This window comes from Anguilla rostrata, chromosome 6, assembly GCF_018555375.3.
Source record: "Anguilla rostrata isolate EN2019 chromosome 6, ASM1855537v3, whole genome shotgun sequence".
NCBI classification, from domain to species: Eukaryota; Metazoa; Chordata; class Actinopteri; order Anguilliformes; family Anguillidae; genus Anguilla; species Anguilla rostrata.
The window spans coordinates 40,133,835-40,156,009 of record NC_057938.1 but is presented as its reverse complement, the minus strand read 5'-3'; the positions used below and the strand labels follow the sequence as shown (position 1 = coordinate 40,156,009).

At 43.7% G+C, this 22,175-nt stretch overlaps 3 protein-coding genes across 5 annotated transcripts in view; 2 read left to right on the top strand and 1 right to left on the bottom strand.

The window, feature by feature from the left end:
- Positions 1 to 766: 766 nt before the first annotated feature.
- On the bottom strand, positions 767 to 4,756 carry LOC135257157 (rho-related GTP-binding protein RhoV-like). Its single transcript, XM_064339619.1, has 3 exons — positions 4,370 to 4,756; positions 3,938 to 3,996; positions 767 to 2,870 (listed from the first exon to the last, which is right to left on the bottom strand). Exons 1-3 carry the CDS (start codon positions 4,566 to 4,568, stop codon positions 2,430 to 2,432), a joined length of 699 nt encoding a protein of 232 aa, XP_064195689.1. The 5' UTR covers positions 4,569 to 4,756; the 3' UTR covers positions 767 to 2,429.
- A 1,099-nt stretch (positions 4,757 to 5,855) lies between these two features.
- On the top strand, positions 5,856 to 11,301 carry LOC135257156 (vacuolar protein sorting-associated protein 18 homolog). The gene is made up of 5 exons (XM_064339618.1): positions 5,856 to 6,244; positions 6,471 to 6,612; positions 6,930 to 7,021; positions 7,509 to 9,382; positions 10,095 to 11,301. The coding sequence occupies exons 1-5, from the start codon at positions 6,142 to 6,144 to the stop codon at positions 10,821 to 10,823; spliced, it is 2,940 nt and encodes a 979-aa protein (XP_064195688.1). The 5' UTR covers positions 5,856 to 6,141; the 3' UTR covers positions 10,824 to 11,301.
- A 2,507-nt stretch (positions 11,302 to 13,808) lies between these two features.
- ino80 (INO80 complex ATPase subunit) overlaps positions 13,809 to 22,175 on the top strand; it is a 36,380-nt gene continuing 28,013 nt past the window's right edge. For 2 of the 3 annotated variants that reach the window (XM_064339615.1, XM_064339613.1), the window contains exons 1-5: positions 13,809 to 13,979; positions 19,991 to 20,059; positions 20,406 to 20,589; positions 21,136 to 21,305; positions 21,392 to 21,459. In XM_064339615.1, coding sequence (XP_064195685.1) covers positions 20,447 to 20,589; positions 21,136 to 21,305; positions 21,392 to 21,459 — 381 coding nt within the window. In that variant the 5' untranslated portion in view covers positions 13,809 to 13,979; positions 19,991 to 20,059; positions 20,406 to 20,446. Of the gene's footprint in view, positions 13,980 to 15,725; positions 15,806 to 19,990; positions 20,060 to 20,405; positions 20,590 to 21,135; positions 21,306 to 21,391; positions 21,460 to 22,175 lie in introns of all 3 variants that reach the window. The other variant, XM_064339614.1, reaches the window with a different exon arrangement.

The following is a 22,175-nucleotide window of genomic DNA, read 5'->3' as shown; positions in this document are numbered from 1 at the left end:
TATTTTGCATTAATGACTTTGTGAATATGACTGTGCACAGAAACATGGTGTGAGAGAAAGGCATTTTCTCTTAAAGATGTCCAAAAAAAAAAGAATAAACCTTTATATATATCCATTCACCGGCCACTTCATTAGGTCCACCTGTTCAACTGCAAACTGCACCCGTTAACGCAAATATCTAATCAGCCAATCACATGGCAGCAACTAAATGCATTTAGGCACGTAGACATGGTCAAGACGATCTGCTGAAGTTTAAACCAAGCATCAGAATGGGGAAGAAAGGTGATTTAAGTGACTTTGAATGTGGCATTGTTGTTGGTGCCAGACTGGCTGGTTTGAGTATTTCAGAAACTGCTGATCTACTGGGATTTTCACGCACAACCATCTCTAGGGTTTATAGAGAATGGTCCAAAAAAGAGAAAATATCCAGTGAGCGGCAGTTCTCTGGGTGAAAATGCCTTGTTGATGGCAGAGGTCAGAGGAGAATAACTCAAATAACCACTTGTTACAACCGAGGTATGCAGAAGAGCATCTCTGAACGCACACCACGTCAAACCTTGAAGCAGATGGGCTACAGCAGCAGAAGACCACACCGGGTACCACTCCTGTCACCTAATGAAGTGGCCGGCGAGTGTATATAAACCAGTAAATTAGCATGGCTTCTATAACAAAATTATTTTTATACCAAAAACAACTTCTTTGAAATGCTTGCTAACAGTTACAGAGACAATGGTTTGTTGAAAGAAAGAGAAAAAGAAAATCAATAGTAATTTCATGATTTATTGTTCAATGTTTCATTGTACAAACACCTCTCAAAGTGACATACGTGTACTATGGGTAGGGTCAAAATATCACACAAACAAAAACAATCTGCATCAGGAACACCTCAGCATTTGTAACTTGCAGTGAAGTGAAGTGGTCCCATGTTTGCAAAGTCCGTATATAACGTCTGAAAAGATAAAACCTGTATAAAACTGTTAAAAACAAACAGCACTGGATTCTTAAGCAGCATCAAAAAAGCTTCCACAAGAAGCATAAAAACAGCATTTGCATACAGATATAGGATAGTGCGTTTCTCTGTGGTGCTGACAAGATTGTCTACAGATGAAACATATTTGGGGTTCAAAATGTAATAAATGTAAAAATCAGTGGCTCAAAAAGCTTTTCTTTCACTGGCCCTGTGTGAATGTTGACTCTTGTAGGATTAGCCTGGGAAGTCCGTGCATGACGATCTCTCTTGCCTGATCCAGCACTGCACATTATTTGCTCAGAGATTATCATTGCTAGAGTGCTGCTAATTTATGCAGAGCCGCGTTTACCGAACCGGTTTTGGTCGGACAGGAAAACCCCTTACCGACAGATACGTGAATTAGATGGTACAGTGAGCCCTCCGTACGAATAGAATGTGGGGGTGGGATTAAACAGATCAGTTGAGAGCGTCTCGGTCATTGACTCTCGGAGGCAGAAAACCTGGCACCTCTGGTTAACTCTTACATATGAAAGACTTGGTCTGGCCTAACAGCAGTGAGTAGACTGTGAATGAGCCAGCATCGGCCTATTGTTTTGAGGGCCTCTGTTCTCACAGTCGGGGCAATAGGCAGCAATCCAGGCAATGCAAATTCAGAGGTGGTGCTCTAAACTGAATATTTAAGGCCAGACCGATGCACCCATTCAAGTGGCACAGACTCCGCATTGAATCCACACCGTCTCACCCCGAGGTCGGGTTTTTAGATATCAGCCGCTGTAATGATAGGCCATTCCAAATCCACGGCCCTTCTTTGTTGACACACCAAATCATCGACATGCAGATGACGTTTGCATCATGAAGATGGGAGTCAATCAAGCTATTCTGCAATGAGTTCATTTGCACTCAGCCCACTCCACAAACAAACAGACCATCACTGATGGAGCAAAAGAAAGTACCAACCCCACATGCTCTTTGTCCAATCGGAATCCGGCATTTACAAAGCCGTAACCGTCCTGCCACAAACGGTGGAGCTTTCCAGCAACACCCCTGTCCTTCACAGAGATAATTTTTAAATATCAGGTGCTGTAATGATAGGCCATTCCAAATCCACGCCCCTTCTTTGTTGGCACACCAAATCATCAACATGCAGATGACGTTTGCATCATGAAGATGGGAATCAATCAAGGTATTCTGAAATTAGTTCATTTACACTCAGTCCACTCCACAAACAAACAGACCATCACTGATGGAGCAAAAGAAAGTACCTCCCCCACATGCTCTTTGTCCAATCAAAATCCAGCATTTACAAAGTCATAACAGTTCTGCCACAAACGGTGGAGCTTCTCAGCACACACAGCACACATCCTGTCCTTCACAGAGAGAAGACTGGGCCAGAGCCCTCCCTCACAATGGCTCCAACACCTCAATAAATTAGCGTTTTTGATTTGCATCCACCGCCGCCTCAAACAAAACAGAAGAACTTCCTCCAGCCGTACTTGGAGAACGCTTTGGAGCGCCTCGAGAGCCTCTTCTTGGTCTTCCGGGCCTTGTGCTTGATGGCGGCGAAAATGGCGGTGTCGAAGGCCTCCTTCAGGTTCTTCTGCGTCAGTGCCGAGCACTCCACGTAGCCCGCCGCCCGGATCTTGTCCGCCACGCCACGAGCGCTCGAGCCCAGGACGGGCTTCACCCCCTGGCCGTCCAGGTCGATCAGGACGTTGACGTCGAACCGCAGATCCGACTGCGTGCCCACGAGGACGATGGGCGAGGAGGGGTTGCGGGCTCGGATCTCCGGGACCCAGACCTTGGTGACGTTCTGAAAGGAGGCGGGGTTCACAACGCTGAAGCAGAGGATGAAGACGTCGATGTGGGCGTAGGACAGCGAGCGGAAGCCGTCAAACTCCTCCTGAGGACCGAGGAAAGCGAGTCTGTTGCATGCACACTTTAGATGTTCATTTCTCTAAACAACCCAACTTTTCACTGATTACAGCAAAAGAGGCAAATGCACTTATTGATTAACCCACAACAGTAGTCCTACTTACTGAGAGACCCTTTTCATGATTTAAACAGAAGTCAAATAATTTATTTCCCTTTAGATTGACTAACAAAATGACTTCTTAAATGAGTGGGTAAAACAAATACATGTTTACAAAGGGAAAAACAAACAAACATACAAACATATACACACATGCATAAAGTTAAATGCAAAAGTATAACAGTGACACAGTTTTTTTGGCTCTGCACTCAGAACCGTATCTGAAATAAAACAATAAATATGATACATATCAGGCGATCCATGTAGGAATTACAGCCCTTTTTATGGGACCAAAAAGTCATGGGTCAATTGGCAATAATTGGGTTCCCTGCAAGATGCAAATCACTGGTAAGCCTCAAGAGCAGAATGGGCAGGTCGGAGTCTGCTAAAAACTCAATTAAAATCTGATGAGTATTAACCAGTACCAAAGTGACAGAAAGAGAAAAAAGTGTGGAGAAAGAGAAGGAACTGCTCATGATCCAATGCACCCCCCTCACCTGTAAAACATGGTGGAGGTAGTGTTATGGCTTTTGGACATGTATGACTGCCACTGGAACTGGCTCACCCCAGAAACAAACAGGAACTGAAGATAGCTGCAGTACAGACTCGCCAGAGCATCACCAGGGAAAATTTTACTCCCATAAAATGGGGGACTATGTATAAAAACGGCTGTAATTCCTACACTGATCACCTAATATGGATGCAAATACCTTCAAATTAAAGCTGATAGTCTGCACCTCAACATCATATTCACGGCTTCATTGCAAATCCAATGCGCTGGAGTACAGAGCCAAAACAACAAAAACTGTCACAGTCCCAATGCTTTTGCATTTAACTGTATATATCTTCATTGCAGTCCCAAGATGGTCTCGGGACAGTCTCAGATTAGTGTACGGATACACAATGTTTTCGAACTGAAAAAGATCAAGTATTCTCACCTGTCCTGCAGTGTCCATTAGTTGTATTCGTACAGGCATTCCATCCACTTGGACCAGTACTGTGGGAGACCATGCACACTTATTTTAACAAGCATATATAAACCATGCACACATATTTTATACAAGCATTAATATCACATGCATTTGTTTACAATGCATTTGCAATTAATGTCACTAGACGGTATTTGCCACAGTAAAATATTTACAGCCAATGTTTTTTTCTAAATGGAGAAGGAAGAAACAAAGCATGACTTGTTTGCGAGTATAGCCTAGACTTTCGGCAAACAAACCCAGTCGCCTAACCGGAGATGATAGCATCAGACAAGACAGACATAGCGTCCATCCTCATTAACTTAATAACGCTTTAAACCACCGCTAAATCATGGGCATTTATGTAATATTATATTGTATTTTGGAATTAGAGGCATTTACCTGAGAAGACGTCAAAAGCCGTCTGCCGATATTCCGTGGGGTACCCATTTGTGGTGTAACTCACAATCATACTCGTTTTTCCGACTGCACCATCCCCAACTAACATACAGGTGAGGACCGGCTCCAAACTCTCGTCCTGTGACCCGCAGACAGATGGTATCCGTGTCTCTTCGCAATGGTATTCCATTCGTGGCGGCATTTCACCGGTAAAATTAAGGTCGAGGTGCAAACGCTGTACACATGAGCACACGTCCAGGAGAGCAATGAGTTTGGAAATGTGCGATGCTGCCCTGCTGCTTAGGTTAGGCCAGTGATCCTCGTATGACCATGGATTACAGCTGCGCTTGAACTGAGTCTCAAACCCCGCCCGTTTCCACTTCCCTCCCCTCCAACAGGTAATCATTTGCATAGCCGCCCCCTGCCATCACACACCTCGCGCTGCTGAGTGTTCCTTGATTAGCCTACCTCTGTGTCCTCGTGGCCGAGTGAAGACTGGCAGTTGTATAACCTAGTTTTTTTTTCTTTTTTTCTGATCAACAGAAAGTTGTTACGGCCTATATCCTATCCAAATGTATAGCTTGTGAAATGTATGTAGGCCTAATGCTCATTGGTAACTATACGTCTTCTTTATTTATAGGTCAATAGGCGTTTAGTGTAAAATTAATTGCGTTTCGCATTGCATACCTATTGTACTCAAGGTTACCTATACAGTTTTTCAGTTGCTTGACAACTTGTTAAATTTGGGAAAAACTTACTGAAGCCACAAAGCGCGCATTTGCAAATAGGCTGTTGCAAATAGGGTACATTGCATGACATAAAAACCAATTTTTTAAATTTATTTCAGACACAAATATATAGATGAAGCTGACGGAATAGCCTATAATTTCCGGGTTTTTGTAAGGGACTGCAGCTGCGTGGTGATAACGCCTGTTCGATGGATGCACACAACATGCGGCCTACACCACGTTGTTCTGGGACTTCAGGTTGCTCCTTGTCCGTTGATTATTTATTTATTTATTTATTTATTTATTTATTTATTGTCATGATCCACAATGATGGCACCGACGTCATTTGATGTCAGTTACTCTTGGGAAACCTTTCCGACCTTATGAGCAAACTTTTTACCTACAAAAGTTCATTAGGCTAGCCTATGTCTTGAAATAGACTTCGTCCCCTTGCATGATTTAGGACTGATTGATCAGTTAAGAATGGCATGCTGTTGCACTGACTGAAACGATTATCATACATTCCGAAAATCACTTTCAGTAGAAGACAATGTGTGAAAACAATAATTATTGAACAAAATCACGCACATGTTTTCAGAGTTTTTTCCGTAATAAGTAAGTTCTGTAATTGAGTCTGGGAATTTGAGCACTGTTCCGTGCGCTTTCAGTGAAATACACCATTCAATAATAAGTCGCTACTGCCCTCCGGTGGCCAGAACAGATATTACAACAGTTTTTCTTCCTGTATTCAGTTTTATCACGTGATTTTGGGTCATATGATTGAGTTGTTGCTGTCACTTGGTTCGTGGTTCTACGAATACAGTATTTGAGAATGTATCACAAGAAATAATTGTACAAAAGTAATTTATTTGTAAATGTGCATTTAATTTACATGCATTTGGGAGCAATACAAATCCATAATTGCAAAAGAGGTTGGTAGTCGTCTAATCAGAGCCAGCTAGCTAATTTGGAACGGTTACTGAGCCATTTTTCTGCCTCTGAAAAGTTTGGATTGTCTCCTATCTCCAATACGAAATACTTGCATCTATGGCTTCTATTCTCGACGAGTATGAAGACTCACAGAATATGCGGCACCCTGTTCAACAGCACAACCGTCTGTCTGCCTCAAACATTGGGATAACTCATTCAGGTAACAACAGGGCATGGGCCAGACAACACTTGGTGTGTATACTGACGGAATAACTAGCTAGCTAACATTAGCTATGCCCGAATACTGTTTCGTCATTATTATTACCACAAAGGGAGGCCGTGATTTGAGGCTGCAAAAATTCTAGTTTCATGTCATGTACAGCCAACACATTAGTTACTGGCGAACTGTGTATGTTGATAAATGTCTCGTCTCATTTTCAATTCAGGATTCGTGAATGTTCGGCTTGAGGAGGAGAAGCCTATATTCAACAAGCAAAGGATTGATTTCTCTCCCCCAGAAAAAATAAACCATTTAACAGTATGCAACAACCAGCTATGTATGAGTTTAGGAAAGGATACGCTTCTAAGGTTAGTGACAGTAGACGAGTGACGAGTCCATGCATAAACTCGGCACACACTGCCAGTTCTACCATGTTTCCTCAAAATAAGCAGACAATGTTGTATTTATGTTATATTTGTTGGTTTAGTTTAGGAAAGACCTGGCAATCATTGTAGTTAAGTTATCTAATGGCATGTGTGTACTTTGTGGTGTGGGAGGTGTATACACATTTGTGTATTTGTATTACACTACAAAATTCTGTCTGCTTTTTCCAGTCTGCATCCTAATTATTTGTTTTAAATAATATTTGCGCATGTTTGAACTAATTTTTTGTTCTTATTCTTAGAATTGATCTGGGAAAGCCTGATCAGCCAAACCAAGTCGAACTTGGACGTAAAGATGAGGCTAAAGTCCACAAGCTGTTTTTGGATCACACAGGTTGTAATTTAATGTGTAAATGTGTCCAATTTGCACTTAATCTTGAGAGGCTGATGTTGATAAGGGCAGCAGTGATGTCCCAGTACAATGAATGTATAAATGATTAACACCTATTGCAGATGCCTGATTGGATTTTAAGAAGAATGTAACAAGAAAGTGATTACCTTTGTTACTGACCTTAGAGCAGGGATTCCAAATGGGCAGTTGCTTGTACGTGTGATTGAATGTTCGCGTGTTCTTTTAGGAAAGTAGAGATCATGCCTGTAAAGAAAATATAAAACACTACAATGATCTCCTCATTGACTTAGCTGAACATTTGTGGTTTATTTTCCTCATTTAATGAATTCATTGCCATGGTGATTTGGTAATGCTGTTATCTTTGGATGAATGAATTTCTGTCTTGCGCTGGTGTTTCCCTGTGGTAAAAGTTTAGGGTAAGGAGTGAAACAGAACATTGACTCGGGACGCTGGTTTATCTGTCTTGCAGGCTCTCACTTGGTGATCTGCCTCAGCACGAGTGAGTGCCTTTACCTGAACAGGAACACACAGAAGGTCCGGAGCCTATCCCGGTGGAAGGGTCACCTGATCGATAGTGTGGCGTGGAACCGGCTCCTTGGCACGGAGGCCAGCACGGGCCCGATCCTAGTGGGCACCAGCCTGGGGCTCATCTTTGAGGCAGAGATCTCCACCTCGGAGGGGAGCCTGTTCAACACCAACCCGGACCAGTACTTCCGGCAAGTTCATGCTGTGGAGGAGGAGGACGGCCAGCCGGCACCGGTGTGCTGCCTGGAGGTGGAGCGGGGGATGGACTCCAAGTACTTCATCGTCGCCACCACGCGCAAGCGGCTCTTCCAGTTTGTGGGGAAGCTTCCGGAGGGTTCGGAGCAGCAGGGGTTCAGCTCAATCTTTGCCCAGAACCAGGAGCTCCTGCCCAGCTTCCAAGAGTTCCCCGTCAACATGGGCTACAGCGAGATTGTCTTCTACACCCCCAAACTGCGCTCCTGCGCCAAGGACTTCGCCTGGATGATGGGCAACGGCGTGCTGTATGGCCAGCTGGACTACAGCCGCCTCGACTCCCTGCTGAGCAATGTGCAGGGGTGGGATTACACCCCGGACATCGACTTGAGCTCCAACAAGCCGCTCTCCATCGTCCTGACACAGTTCCACTTCCTGCTCCTTCTCCGGGATCGGGTGAAAGCTATCTGCACCCTCAACGGCCAGGTGGTCCACGAGGATGTGTTCCCGGACAAATTCGGCTCCCTGAAGAGGATGATCAAGGACCCTGCGGGCGGGCTGGTGTGGATCTACACGGAGTGCGCCGTCTTCCGTTACCACATCCAGAGGGAGGCGAGGGACGTGTGGCAGATGTACACCAGCATGAACCGGTTTGACCTGGCCAAGGAGTACTGCCGGGACCGTCCCGAGTGCATGGACATCGTGCTGGCCAAGGAGGCCGAGCACTGCTTCCAGAACAAGAGGTACCTGGAGAGCGCCAAGTGCTACGCCCTCACCCAGAACTACTTTGAGGAGATCGCGCTCAAGTTCATCGAGGCCAAAGAGGAGGAGGCCCTGAAGGAGTTCCTGCTGAAGAAGCTGGGCAACCTGAAGTCGGCCGAGAGGACGCAGATCACCCTGCTGGTCACCTGGCTGACCGAGCTCTACCTGAACCGCCTGGGCCGGCTGGAGTCCAGCGGTGCGGAGAGCGCCATCCTTCAGGAGGCCCGCCAGGAGTTCCGCGGCTTCCTCAGCAGCTCCAAGCACAAGGAGTGCTTCTACAACAACCGCAGCACCATCTACGACCTGCTGGCCAGCCACGGCAACGTGGACGACATGGTCTACTTCTCCGTAATCATGCAGGACTACGAGAGGGTCATCTCCCAGCACTGCCAGCATGACGACTACGGCGCCGCCCTGGAGGTCCTCTCCAAGCACTGCGACCAGAAACTCTTCTACAAGTTCTCCCCGGTTCTCATGCAGCACATCCCGGGCAAGGTGGTGGACGCCTGGATTCAGATGGGCAAGAGGCTGGACGCCAAGAAGCTCATCCCTGCCCTGATGAACTACAGCCAGACGGGCAGCGCTCAGCAGATCAACGAGAGCATTCGGTACATGGAGTTCTGCGTGTACCAGCTGGCCGTGAAGGATGAAGCGATCCACAACTACCTCCTGTCGCTCTATGCCAAGTACAAGCCGGATTCGCTGCTGCTGTACTTGGACCAGGCTGGCACGCACCAGTCGGAGATTCACTATGATCTGAAGTACGCCCTGCGGTTGTGCGCTGAGCACGGCTACCTACAGGCCTGTGTGCTGGTCTACAGGATAATGGAGCTCTACGAGGAGGCCGTCGATCTAGCTTTACAAGTACGCAGTTTTTTTTAACATCTTTTTTTTAATCCTTGGCCACATAACAGTGTAAAATATAAATCTCTTTCGATATGTACTATGATATATACCAACTTATGAAACACAACTTGTGTAGAAGACATAAGATTTTAGGAGATAACTATGAAAAAAAAACAGCTTGGTGGACAAAACTTTTACTATTTATTCTTAAAATGGAAGAAACCTAAATGAAGCAGAAAATACAGCCATATCTGTAAATTCCAGTCTCAAGTGAAACTTCAAAGTTACATAAAATGAAATATTTCTGTGTGCATGTTGTTTACCATTAATCATAATAACCATAAATAATCATTAAATTCTATTACTTCTAAAATGATAATAGAATGTATTTTTGTGTTTAGATACGGACTTAATATGCAATTAATACACTCGGTGGTGTGGTCAAGAATACAGTTTCCAAAAAAACAGAAAATTTTTTTATAGGCTACCAGCTTTTTATTAGGATTAGTTGTATTTTAATCTTTGTTTTTTTTGTTTGTTTGCAATTGGAAATATATATTGGCACTATAGCACTTGCTTGTGATTGTTCATACAGAACCCGCCTTGCTTCAGTATATATCCAGCTGTATAATTGGATACAATGTAAATGCTATGTGTTACTCGCTCTGGATAAGAGCATCTGCTAAATGCCTGTAATGTAATGTACAGATGTGCTTGGTTGTTTGTGTAGGTGGATGTGGACCTGGCCAAGTCATGTGCTGACCTACCAGAGGATGACGAGGAGCTTAGGAAGAAATTGTGGCTGAAGATTGCCCGGCACGTGGTGCAGGAGGAGAAAGACGTGAAAAAGGCCATGAACTGCCTTTCCAGCTGCAACCTGCTGAAAATAGAGGATATCCTGCCCTTCTTCCCCGACTTTGTCACCATTGACCACTTCAAGGAGGCCATCTGCAGCTCCTTGGAGGAGTACAACCAACATATCGATGGGTTGAAGCAGGAGATGGAGGAGGCCACCGAAAGTGCCAAGCGCATCCGGGAGGACATCCAGGAGATGCGGAACAAATACGGGGTGGTGGAGTCGCAGGAGAAGTGCGCTGTCTGCGACTTCCCCCTCCTCAACCACCCCTTCTACCTCTTTCTGTGCGGGCACATGTTCCACTATGACTGCCTGCGCCAGGAGGTGACTCCCCATCTGTCGACCTACCGGCAGGCCAAGCTGGAGGAGCTGCAGAAGAAGCTGGCCGCCACCGTGCAGCCCGCCAGGTCCCGCCCCCGGCCCAAGGAGGACGACACGGTGAGCCTGGGGGCGGGTCAGCCGAGCCGCGAGCAAATCAAGTCCGACATTGACGACATCATCGCCGCCGAGTGTGTGTTCTGTGGTGATCTGATGATTAGGTCCATTGATAAGCCTTTCATTGATCCGCAGAAGTATGAGGAGGAGAAATCCAGCTGGCTGTGACCACCACACTCTCGCGTAACTGACTTTATGGCTGTTTGGTGAAGGCTAGTTGTGTCTCATACACTGGCAAAATAATGCTATAAGCTGTCTGTTTACAGTGCCCCCAGGTCGGCATGTGAGACTCTAAAACCGGCTTGCTATGGCTGTAGCTGCTCTCTCTTGATATTATACATCCATGGCTGACTTTCAAAGTTTAAGCATCTTTTCTTTCACTGGAGTCACACGGAATCAGTGTTACAAAGCTCTCCAAATCCCATTCTGTTCAGTACTTCATGTTTAATCTTTCTGAAGTAAATAGACTAGCTACATAGGCATAGACATTTTGTATTATTAAAATGATCCAATGCTCAACATCTGCAGTTATATTAGTTATACAATTATTTAAACTGTGTTTTTGTCAGAGACAGCATGGTGGGTTGTCTGTGCTACGTATTGGCCTTTGTAAATCCTTTCCCTCAATTAAAGCAAATTGCAGTTAGTACGTGTACCTGTTGTGTTTTTGGGACATAATTGGTCTAGTCGTTCCATCCATCTATCCATTACCTATACCCGCTTATCCTGGTCAGGGTTGCGGGGGTTGCTGGAGCCTATCCCAGCGTGTATTGGGTGAGAGGCAGGATTACACCCTGGACAGGCCGCCAATCTATCGCAGGGCACACACACTATTCATCCACACACTCATACCTATGGGCAATTTAGTGTCTCCAATCAGCCTACCTGCATGTCTTTGGACTGTGGGAGGAAACCGGAGTACTCGGAGGAAAACCACATGGACATGGGGAGAACATGCAAACTCCACACAGAAAAGCTACTAGCCGAGATTGGAACCCATGACCTTCTTGTTGTGAGGCGACAGTAGTATTTTCTCTGAAAATTTTATTGTGCAGTTTTCTTCCTAACATGGGATGTGGCAGCATTTTGTAAATACTTGAATGTCTTCTCTGTGGACATGGCTAAATTAATAGTGACTTACTTAAGAATCTTATTCACCATTTCAAAAAGAAGGAAATGAACACTTTTATAGTTTACATATATTTTATTGAAATCTTAAATGTATAAAATTTAAATTAATTTCAACATATTTTTAAAGCATCCACATTCTGTATTCTGAAATAACATGTGTTTTCACATGTCCTATTGTGTGCATCCTATGAAGATCCCATCGATTGATTTCCAAATGAATGCATGCCTTGCGATATTTAAATTTTTTAATGAAACTTGATAAATACAAGTACAACAAATACACATCACAGGCAATTTATACAAAGAAATGTACATATTTTTTCTTGAGGGATATACAGTGTAAAAATATTTAGCTTTTTGTTTTACAGAGGGACAAATTGAGTCAACGTACTGTATTCATCTCCTTTCTAAAAACAAGCATACATGTTTTTATCTGAGCATCTCTATTATTTTCCAGGAGACCAAACAATACATGTTTCCACAATAAAATAAAACATTCATCAATATTTTAAGTAAAAAAACTGGCTTTGCCAGAAAGGTTTCACAAATGGGCAGTGCCAAAATACATGACAAAAGTGTCTTGGAATCTATAACAAATGATACAGGTTATGTCAATATCTTTAAAGAGTTTTTAGCTGGACAGAAATCATGAACAAGTTTAAAATAACTTCCCTTGACTTTTTAAATAATGAATTATCAATTAGGCGTAAGCCAGGCCCTCTTCTATGAAATACCATCTACAAACTGATTCCAACATTTCCAGATGAAACTGCAGAGCATTTGGTCAATGTCTTTGCTTATTTTGTTCTCAAGCTATTGAGCCAATGCTGCATATGGCCACAGATTTGTTTAGGGCCACCAACATCCTAGGGCCAGCCCTGGATACCTGCCGATCTGTTATTTTAGAGAAGACCAAAATCATACACAATTTCCACAGTTTTTAATAGGTTTATCACATAACTCCTTTCATTTTTATCAATAGGTTAAATGACCAGAAAGTTTAAAACTTGTAAAAAAAAATTTTTTTTTTAAATCACTACTGTAATTGGATATTAATTCATATAATTTGTAGTAACACCATTAATATTTAGTCTGCCAATACTGTTGTTGTTAAAATTATGGGTTTTTTTTTTCAAAATGAAATAAACATTGTGAATGTTCTCCCCCTTCAATATATTTTTTTAAATCAGAAAAAGGCACCTTCAGCCTTTCATCTATACAATTTGTCTAATTCCAATATCTCTTTTAACAGATTGTCTGGATTTTATGAGATATGTTATGCTTGTTATCACCTTTGTTGCTTCAGGTCTCTTGAATTTTATATATAACAGAACTATAGAGAGCTAAACCAGAACCAAATTTCCTTAAATGTTTTGCAAACTCAAATTTTAAAAGTTCCAAATTTGCAACAAACATTTTTCCTTCTTAGCTTCCAAGAATAGGAAATCAACACTTTGACCTTCTTTTGAACTTCTTCATATAATAGCAGAGAAATACCGAGTTTCCAATATAGCAATTGAGTACCATAGAAGGATAGCTTGGTATTTTTATAAATGGATTTCAGGTCTGTAAGAATAGTGGGCAAAATATCCACGACATATCTTTGTTTAAATTCCCTGAAATCAACCAAAAATCTATCCTAGATTGACTTGAACCCGTTTCATTTTCCCCATGTAAATGACCTATTATAAGGAAATTTTACTCTTCAGATATCTATGTGGCTATCGCGATATTTCAATTTCAGTGGAGATTTTACCTCTGATGACATCACGTACACTTCGGCAATCTTCGTGTTTAACAGACTCCATCAATAGATTTCGGATAGCATAATTTGAAATTGAGTCAAATTGAATTTATAAAATAAATATTTGCATTTTCGCGGCTCGTAGTTGCAGATATTTTCTATGGGAGCGACTACGTTTGAACACGTTTTATACTTCGCATATAAAGACTTTTAAGTGTTCACTAATCGCACAACGCAGTCTGCGTGTGATTAGTATGCCTGTTCCCTGCTCTCTCCTCGCCATGGCGCCGTGTCCCTGCTCTCTCAGTTACTGAAAGTGGCCGCCTCTCTGCTGCTGCCGGCCCAGCGCTCACAGACTCCCTTGTAGCTCAGAACCGCCATTTTGGAGACAGCGAGCGGAGAGCCGGCAGCCGTTGAGAGAGTGAGCGAAAAGGGGACACGGGGCTGAGGTGAGCCAGTGCTTGTTAGGAACATGGTGGGGGAGCAATGGGGGAAGATGGCCGGGAGGGAGAGAGAATTAGAATGCGGGGAACAGAGAACAGGGGCAGCTTAGAGTTTCTCGGCGCAAAGACAAGGCGAACGAGAGGTTCCGGAGAGAATCCTGGGCCTCCTCGGGAATGCAAGAAAACCCGATTCCAAAATATTTTGTCACAGATCATATTCTCATTTATGTGTCGTGGTGGTGCCCTTAAAGTGACAGAACCTCTTTGAATTATCCTAATACCGAAGAGGACGTTTTAATTGCAAAGTTTACCGCTAACTGGTTAGCTAGCTATACCAGATACCGCAAAACAGTAGCCGGCTAGCTAGCCGTCTAAACAAAGGGCCTAACTTTAATGCAAAGCCTAAGCGGTCACCCGTACTACAGCAAATGAGCACAAATCAACAGAAATCCGAGGGCAAGTTTACGAGCACGCTCGTATTCGTAGATTGCTATGCTAGCTACTGTCTATTGTGATTCCACCACCCAAGTCATCTAACCTTAGCAAGCCAGCTAGCTAGGGCATTTGTGCTGATGCTAACCAGCAAGGCTAGCTAAGAATAGTAAGGCATAATGTTGTTCAGTAACGTTATTTCGGGTAGATGGTTCACTGACCACATACTGCAATGTACTAATATTAGCAAGCGAATTATACAACGAGGATGCAAATTGACGTTTACCAGTTAGCTAGCCTAATCTGAATAATACGGATTAGCATTTCCGCTACTTTTGCGTATCATTGTCGATAGCAGAACATACGATGCAGCGATCGCCAATCACATAGCTAGCTAGGGTGCTAACCTGTCAAATGTACAATAGTTTTCTGGTTATCTTATTTAGCTTGTTAACCATTGATTCATGCAACACAGATCTACCACCAACTTTAGCTTAGTGCCCCAAAATCAATATTACATGTTAGCTAGTATAGTAAGGTATGGGGTAACTTGATTTCAAGCTGCTGTTTTATGCCACACGTGTAACATTAGGTTTGCACGTGGGGATTAAATCATTATTACGACTGCCAAATAATAAACAGTAAAAACCAGCGTTTTGATTAGCTAGCTGACCACATGATTAGTGACAGAATGGACACATCTGTAGACTGGACTCAAAATGAGCTTGACAGCTAACGTTGTTTTCGAAGTTGGCGTAATTACCCGTTTCTAACGGCAGGCAGTTTAGAGCCCCGGGGCGTTTGTTTGGTTTTAAGATTTCTAGCCATTATTCGAATTTCAGTGAATTAAAAAGGTATAGCAAGCTATCCTGCATTTGAGAAATGCAGCCTAAGCGCGGATCATATGCGTGTCAACTGGGCTCTGCTAACTGTAATGAGCCCCTTATAAGTGGGCTCATATTAGGTTGTCCATTGCCGTATGTAGTTGGTTCAATGTTTTTAGTTAAATTGTGGTTTTTAAGCGGGCTATCTGACGTGTTTTGTGGGAACAGGCACTGACGACCATTTCTGCCCAAGTAATTCCTTTTTAATGAGCCGACTTTGTTTGGGCAACAGTATTCCCAAGTCTCGAAAAAAAAGATTATGAGCTGTACTGTCCCCAGAGTGATGAACTACAGACTATATTCTTACAGCGAATAATACAAAAACAGAAGGACCACCTCTGGTTTCTGTGTCAGACGAGATGGCAATCACACGCAGTGAGACAACCTTAAGCAATCCCTGTGGATGTTTCATTGCTTTTTTTGTTTTTTTTTCGAGCTCTACTTTTCCTCTTCGTGCTCATTTGCAGAAGTTCTAAACACCAGGATCGCAGAAAGATGCAATGTTATGCTTATAATGTAAGTCCCACCCGCACTCAGGTCCAGAGAAATTCTCATGTCTTTGCATGTCTATGGCTCCTCGGACTGTGTGTGTGTGTGAGTCAGTGAGTGAGTGGGAGAGAGAGCCACTGTAAGCAGCAGAAGTTCCCTGCTTTGAATTAATGATGACCTAACGCTGCTTCAAACTGGCAAGTTGCATTGACTTCTTTAGCTTGGCTAAATCATGGGACAACACAATATTTCTGCCCTCATTTCATAGCCTATTGGAAATCACCTTGCAAATCATGTTTCTATCGCTCATATAAACATTAGGTATAAACATTAAGGAGGGGGAAAATGTGTTCATATTCGAGTATGGATGGATTTCATTAATGCATAAACCAAAACTGAAAGAAAAATTTAAATATTTACTTCCTCAGCAAGATCAAACATTTTCTTCTAACCCTGATTTTTTGTTTACCTGTTGCGTGTTTCACTGTTGAATGCTGACACAATGTCAGGTTTTAAACATGGTAAGGGGTTGCTATCGTTTTCATACCCTTTAATTGCTGATGGTCATGTGATATAAGTGAAAAAAGAAAAATATTTAGATTTTATCAGTTACAGGGAGAACTTTGATCAAGGAAGCAAAACATCACACAGGCTATACAGTCCTATTGAAGAGTTAGAATATATACTTGAAACATTCTGCACAGGCAGACAGCTTTCTCTTAATTGCAATTTTTACAGATCTTGAATGAGGAACATTTTTGGTTGCAGACCCAATGTGAGATGCATTATATTAGATGACAAGTAGCTACCATCTGGGATATATGAGGTCATCAGCCATTTTTGTTATTAGCTGGTTTGTTATTTTAGAAACCCAAGTCCAAAACTATTTGTACTTCTTTTTCTATTTATTTTTATTATGTTATATCAGCAGTACAGAACATCAAATAAAAACACAAACATTAAACAGTCCAACTTTTTTAATCCTATATTATTATATGAAAAGTTCCAGGATCAGTTAGGCCTACCTCACATAAACATTTTCATGTGTGATGAAATGTCAGAAGTAGCTACTGACTTGAAATGAGGATTAGCCTGTGGCATAGAATGAACCCCAGTACTGTTCCAGCCAAAGTTTGGATATGTCATTTAGCCACACTGTTGCACAACCTTTTCCATGTTTAACTAACCTCATTGGCTTTTTTTTTGCTGCAGTGAACATACACAATGCTAGAGAGTTTTATGACCACAGTGCACCCGTAGAGTCATTAAATGGACTCAGGATATGTACAGATAGCTTTGAGAATTTTATTGCATTTTCCTGATTCAAAATAACTTATGTACTGGCATTTCAGGGTAGCAATGATCACAACTGATACACACAGCTTACAGTGCATAAGCAGCTGGTAGTGTAAACACGTATGTGACATCTAGTTTACTTTTAGCTGAGTAATTGGAGCAGGCTTACTTGAAGTTGAACTCTTACTTACATAATGATAGAAGTGTTTGTTGAAGTATTCCTTAATACAGTTTTGTTTTTGCAGTATATCTTGTGTTCAGGGTGATTATATGCTGTCATACAGCCGTTCATCTAAATGTAGTATAAGCACTGGACACTGGGACAGTGCTGTATAAGCGCATCTGCTGCATGCATGCAAATGGAACATTATATCCTTAAATGTCTCTGATATGAGTGTATCCACCTGCAGCTACAGCGCACTCATTAAAGCCTTCCATTTAAGGACAGGCGACTGCGTCATCACATTCGCTCACGCCTGCAAGCTCCTCACGTTTCCTGCTAACCGCACTCCTCCGCACCCCAGGATGCTCGCTTCAGGTGACGGGTGCGACGTTCGCCGCGTCCCGCGTCACGGCCTACAGGCAGGCCCGGTGAAACGGCGCACTGAAGCTCCTCGTAGCGTTTCGGACCGCTGGGACTCCGTCGCACGTGGAAGCCCGGGCCGTGCGGCCTGCGTGGACGAGCGCCGTGATTGGCTCTCTGTTAAACTACGGGCCGTCAGCTCTGTCCTACCACTGCCGAATGCAGTGAGCAGGGTGGACTCGCCCTTCGCCGTGCCATTTAAAGACAGTAATAACAGTAGAAGTTTTGTTTACGTAACGCCTGTCATTTGCCGGAGCAAATGCCGAAGTGCTTTATAGCAAAAACGAGGGTAAAAAATGAGGAAGTGAAAGTGCGGTATGGACAAAAATGTTTACCGGAAGGCTTTCCGGTAAAAAAACAGGTTTTTAGGCCCGTTTTAAAGGCTTTGATAGAGGGGGCAGTTATAAGGTGGTGAGGGGTAAACGAGCAAAAGGCTCGATCTCCCATTGTCTGGAGGTGTGTAGGGATGACGAGGAGCCGTGAGGAATGGCTGGAGTCGAGGGAGTGTGAGGGTCTGTGGATGGTGATGAGGTCATTGTGGTAGGTGGGACTTCGGCCATTTAGGGCTTTCTTGGTAAGGAGGAAGACTTGATCCTACAGTTGGGCTGGAAGCCAGTGGATATGGCGAGTATGGGGCGTGATGTTGGCTGAGTTTTATCTGGTGAGGACTCTGTCGGGACTGTTCTGGATAAACTGAAGGTAGACTATGGATTTCGCAGGGAGACCAGAGAGGAGGGTGTTACACTAGTCTATCTGAGAAAAGATATATCCCTGAACCAGTTTTTGAGCGTTTGGTTTAGAGAGACAATCAGGCTATGTTTTTGTGGTGGAGGAAGGAGGTCTTGCATATGTGTTTGAAGTGGGTTTAGAATGAGAGTGTGAAATCGAACTTGACACCTCTCGGTGCCTGTTAGGAGGGTGTGTTTGTACCACAATGAAGAAAGACCTTTTTACAATGTGACTGAAATAAATTGCTTCGAGGTTAGTGCTCTTGCTACCTTGTGAGGAAAAGAGATATTTCTTACCCGGCACCGTGTGCATGGAGCTCCCTGGTGCATTACATGGCACCCAGCCTTGAATTTGCGAAGCGCTTTGGTTTCCTACCTGGGACGAAAGTTCCAGGCTTAGGGAGCTTGTTTCCAAGGGCGGTGCCACACAGTGTCATTGTGCGGGGAACTGGGGAACTGCGTCTCAGGAGGGCTTTTTCCAGAGGTACGGCTCACCTCTGCAGTCATACAATCTGGCCTCGTAATGAACGGCCACGCCCATATGCTGTTTAGTGAGTGTGTTGCGTGGATGCCCTTTTGAGGAAACGGAACGTTCTGGAATACACTGAAGAAATCAGCGGCACAATTAGGCGACTGGCTGAGATTTTCAGGCCACTCCATAAAAGTGCATGGAATTAATGGCCTTTTGGCCGTAACTTTGGGTTATTTGCTTTAAATTTCTGAACTGGACCTGAATTCATTGACACTGAATAAAGCTGCTCCAGGGAGCATTAAATCGTGTATATGAGTAGGCAGTTATGGCTCATTAAAATTAAACATGAAAATAAGCATACAGACATGCCACCCACAGGTCATTTGAGAACCTTGCTTCATTTTGAATATGAAAAATCCAGTGTCATGAAAGTGCTTGGATTTCACAAATAGTATTTCAGGTTTCTTGATTCTCTTTAGCGTTATGTATTTGTAATCATTCTTCTTTTGGAGTCGTTCCATTAGCAATCCCAGGTAATGATAGTAAACGTGTTGCTAATTAACAACAGCGTTTTTAATTTTTTTTTTTTGTTTTCCGTGGGAAAGAAACTGTCGATCAAAATAATTATTTTAACTGTTCATTATGATGTCTTCCATGTTTACATTTACAATCAAGTTTTTCAAAGCTTGCAAATCTGACCTTGAAGGTCATTGAACAGTTCTTGTCAAAAGGGGGTTGTCTATAAAAATATATTGCTGCTGTCTTCTTTTTTTCTGATGGTATTTTCTTTGATTAATAATTTGATTAATAATTCGCTTATTTTGTGGTGTAAGGCTGTTTTGTGATTCTTGTTTAGAAGGGCATCTTTCCTTCTAAGTCACCTCAGCCTATGCATCATAGAGTTGATTAACAAATGAAATCAAAAAATTGTTAAAAATATAGTTACAATGGCATGTTGCTGGTATGTGAGATTACAAGATAAAGACATACATGTGCGATCTGTCATAAAGGTCTTGTTCAGGGGGCAGAGAAGGCCTTAATGTGACCACTGTATGCAGCAGGAAAAGCTTTATTTTGTCTCTTGATTGCTTTCTGGGAAGTACAAGTTGTGATGAGCATCCCTCTTTCTCCAGGATCTTTTTATTCTACTTCTCCATACTGGAATATTGGAAATGAGGAAAACCATATCGCTTTTTCATAAGGTACAGTACACTGTAAAAATGTTTAAAAATGCTGCTCCTACTCACCGAGGATTATGCAGTTTATGAAGAATGATATTTTTCCCCTTGACTGTTCAGTGTGTACATGGACACAGACACTACAAGTAAAAACTGACAAATAGATCAACAACTCAAATCAAATGTCTGGTCTGTTCCACAATGTAATACTTCAAAATAGGTATTACTGTGAAAATAACGTATTGAAGATACTTGCAAAGTATTTGTTGTGTATTGGAAGCGAAGCCTGTCCTCCAGAGTGTCAGAACGTGGTGCCAGCGTAGATTCTGAGTGGTTGCCGTGGTCACGCCGTTACGCTTTCCCGCTGCAGTGAGCGTTTGCGCCCGGGAGCGGGTCAGAGCCACGACCCCTATGGCCGCCGAGCCGGGCGGAGCGGAAGATGGCGTCTGCTCGAAGCTGGCCAGGCCGCTCCACCTGCAGTACCTGGAGAGATCCGTCCGCCTGGACACCTTCCTGCGCCAAACCGCCACCCTCTTCAACAGAGACCTGTCCAGGTGAGCCCCGCCCCGCCGCGAACGGGCCCGCCCTCCAGGTGGGGTATGCTGCGGGACTAGCCGCTGATTCGGTGCTCGAACGAGTATGGGCCTGTGACAGTGGTAATCACTGATTCAGTGCTGAAATGCATGCTCTGTGGTGATGGTGTGTTTACTGATTCAGTGCTGAAATGCATGCTCTGTGTTGATGGTGTGATCACTGATTCAGTACTTAGATGCATGAACAGGGATGATGGTGTGATCAATTATTCAGTGTTGAAATGCATGCAGTGATTATGGTGTGATCACTGTTTCAATCCTGAGATACTTGCACAGTAATAATAGTGTGATCAGTGATTCAGTGCTGAAATGCTTGCACAATGATGAGGGTGTGATCACTGATTCAGCACTGAAATGGATGCACGCTGATGATGGTGTGATCACTGATCCAGCACTGAAATGAACGCACGCTGATGATGGTGTGATCACTGATCCAGCACTGAAATGAACGCACGGTGGTGATGGTATGATCACTGATCCAGTCTTCCTGTGCGTTCTCCTTGCCAGCGATGAGAGTGACGACGGTTCCGGAGAGGGCCCCTCGCTGGCCCCCTTGGACCCACCATCCCCCCTTCAGAGGCCCAAGGAGGAGCCCCTGGACTCCGGGGACGACGGGGTGGTGGCTGGCCCAGGCGTGCTGGTGGAAAACAGTGCTCTCAATGGAGCTCTGCTGCTTGGTAAGGGCCAATGCGCAAATCAGTCTCATCGCCTCTCGCCCTTCCCCCGACCGGCCCATGTGAAGTCTGCCCTACTGTTCCCACAGAGCATAAACCGGACAAGGCCAGCCTGTACAACTTCTCCAAACTGAAGAAGAGCAGGAAATGGCTCAAGGTATGATGCGCCGAATGATTGTGACAAGATTTAGCCCTCCAAAGCCTTTGCATAACTGTTCTGCTGGTGTCCATTCAGAAACACTAGTGTCTGCTACGTTTCATTTTCATTGAATTTTGCATAGTCGGATGAGGCCAGGACTCAGAGTAGTGTGGTTTTGCTGAATGAGCCCAGGAGTAGTGTGGTTTAACTGAATGAGGCTAAGAGTAGTGTGGTTTTACTGAATGAGGCCAGGAGTAGTATAGTTTTACTGAATGAGGCCAAGAGTAGTGTGGTTTTACTGAATGACGCCAGGTGTAGTGTGGTTTTACTGAATGAGGCCAGGAGTAGTGTGGTTTTACTGAATGAGGCCAGGAGTAGTGTGGTTTTACTGAATGAGGCCAGGAGTAGTGTGGTTTTACTGAATGAGGCCAGGAGTAGTGTGGTTTTACTGAATGAGGCCAGGAGTAGTGTGGTTTTACTGAATGAGCCCAGGAGTAGTGTGGTTTTACTGAATGAGGCCAGGAGTAGTGTGGTTTTACTGAATGAGCCCAGGAGTAGTGTGGTTTTACTGAATGAGCCCAGGAGTAGTGTGCTTTTACTGAATGAGCCCAGGAGTAGTGTGGTTTTACTGAATGAGCCCAGGAGTAGTGTGGTTTTACTGAATGAGCCCAGGAGTAGTGTGGTTTTACTGAATGAGGCCAGGAGTAGTGTGGTTTTACTGAATGAGCCCAGGA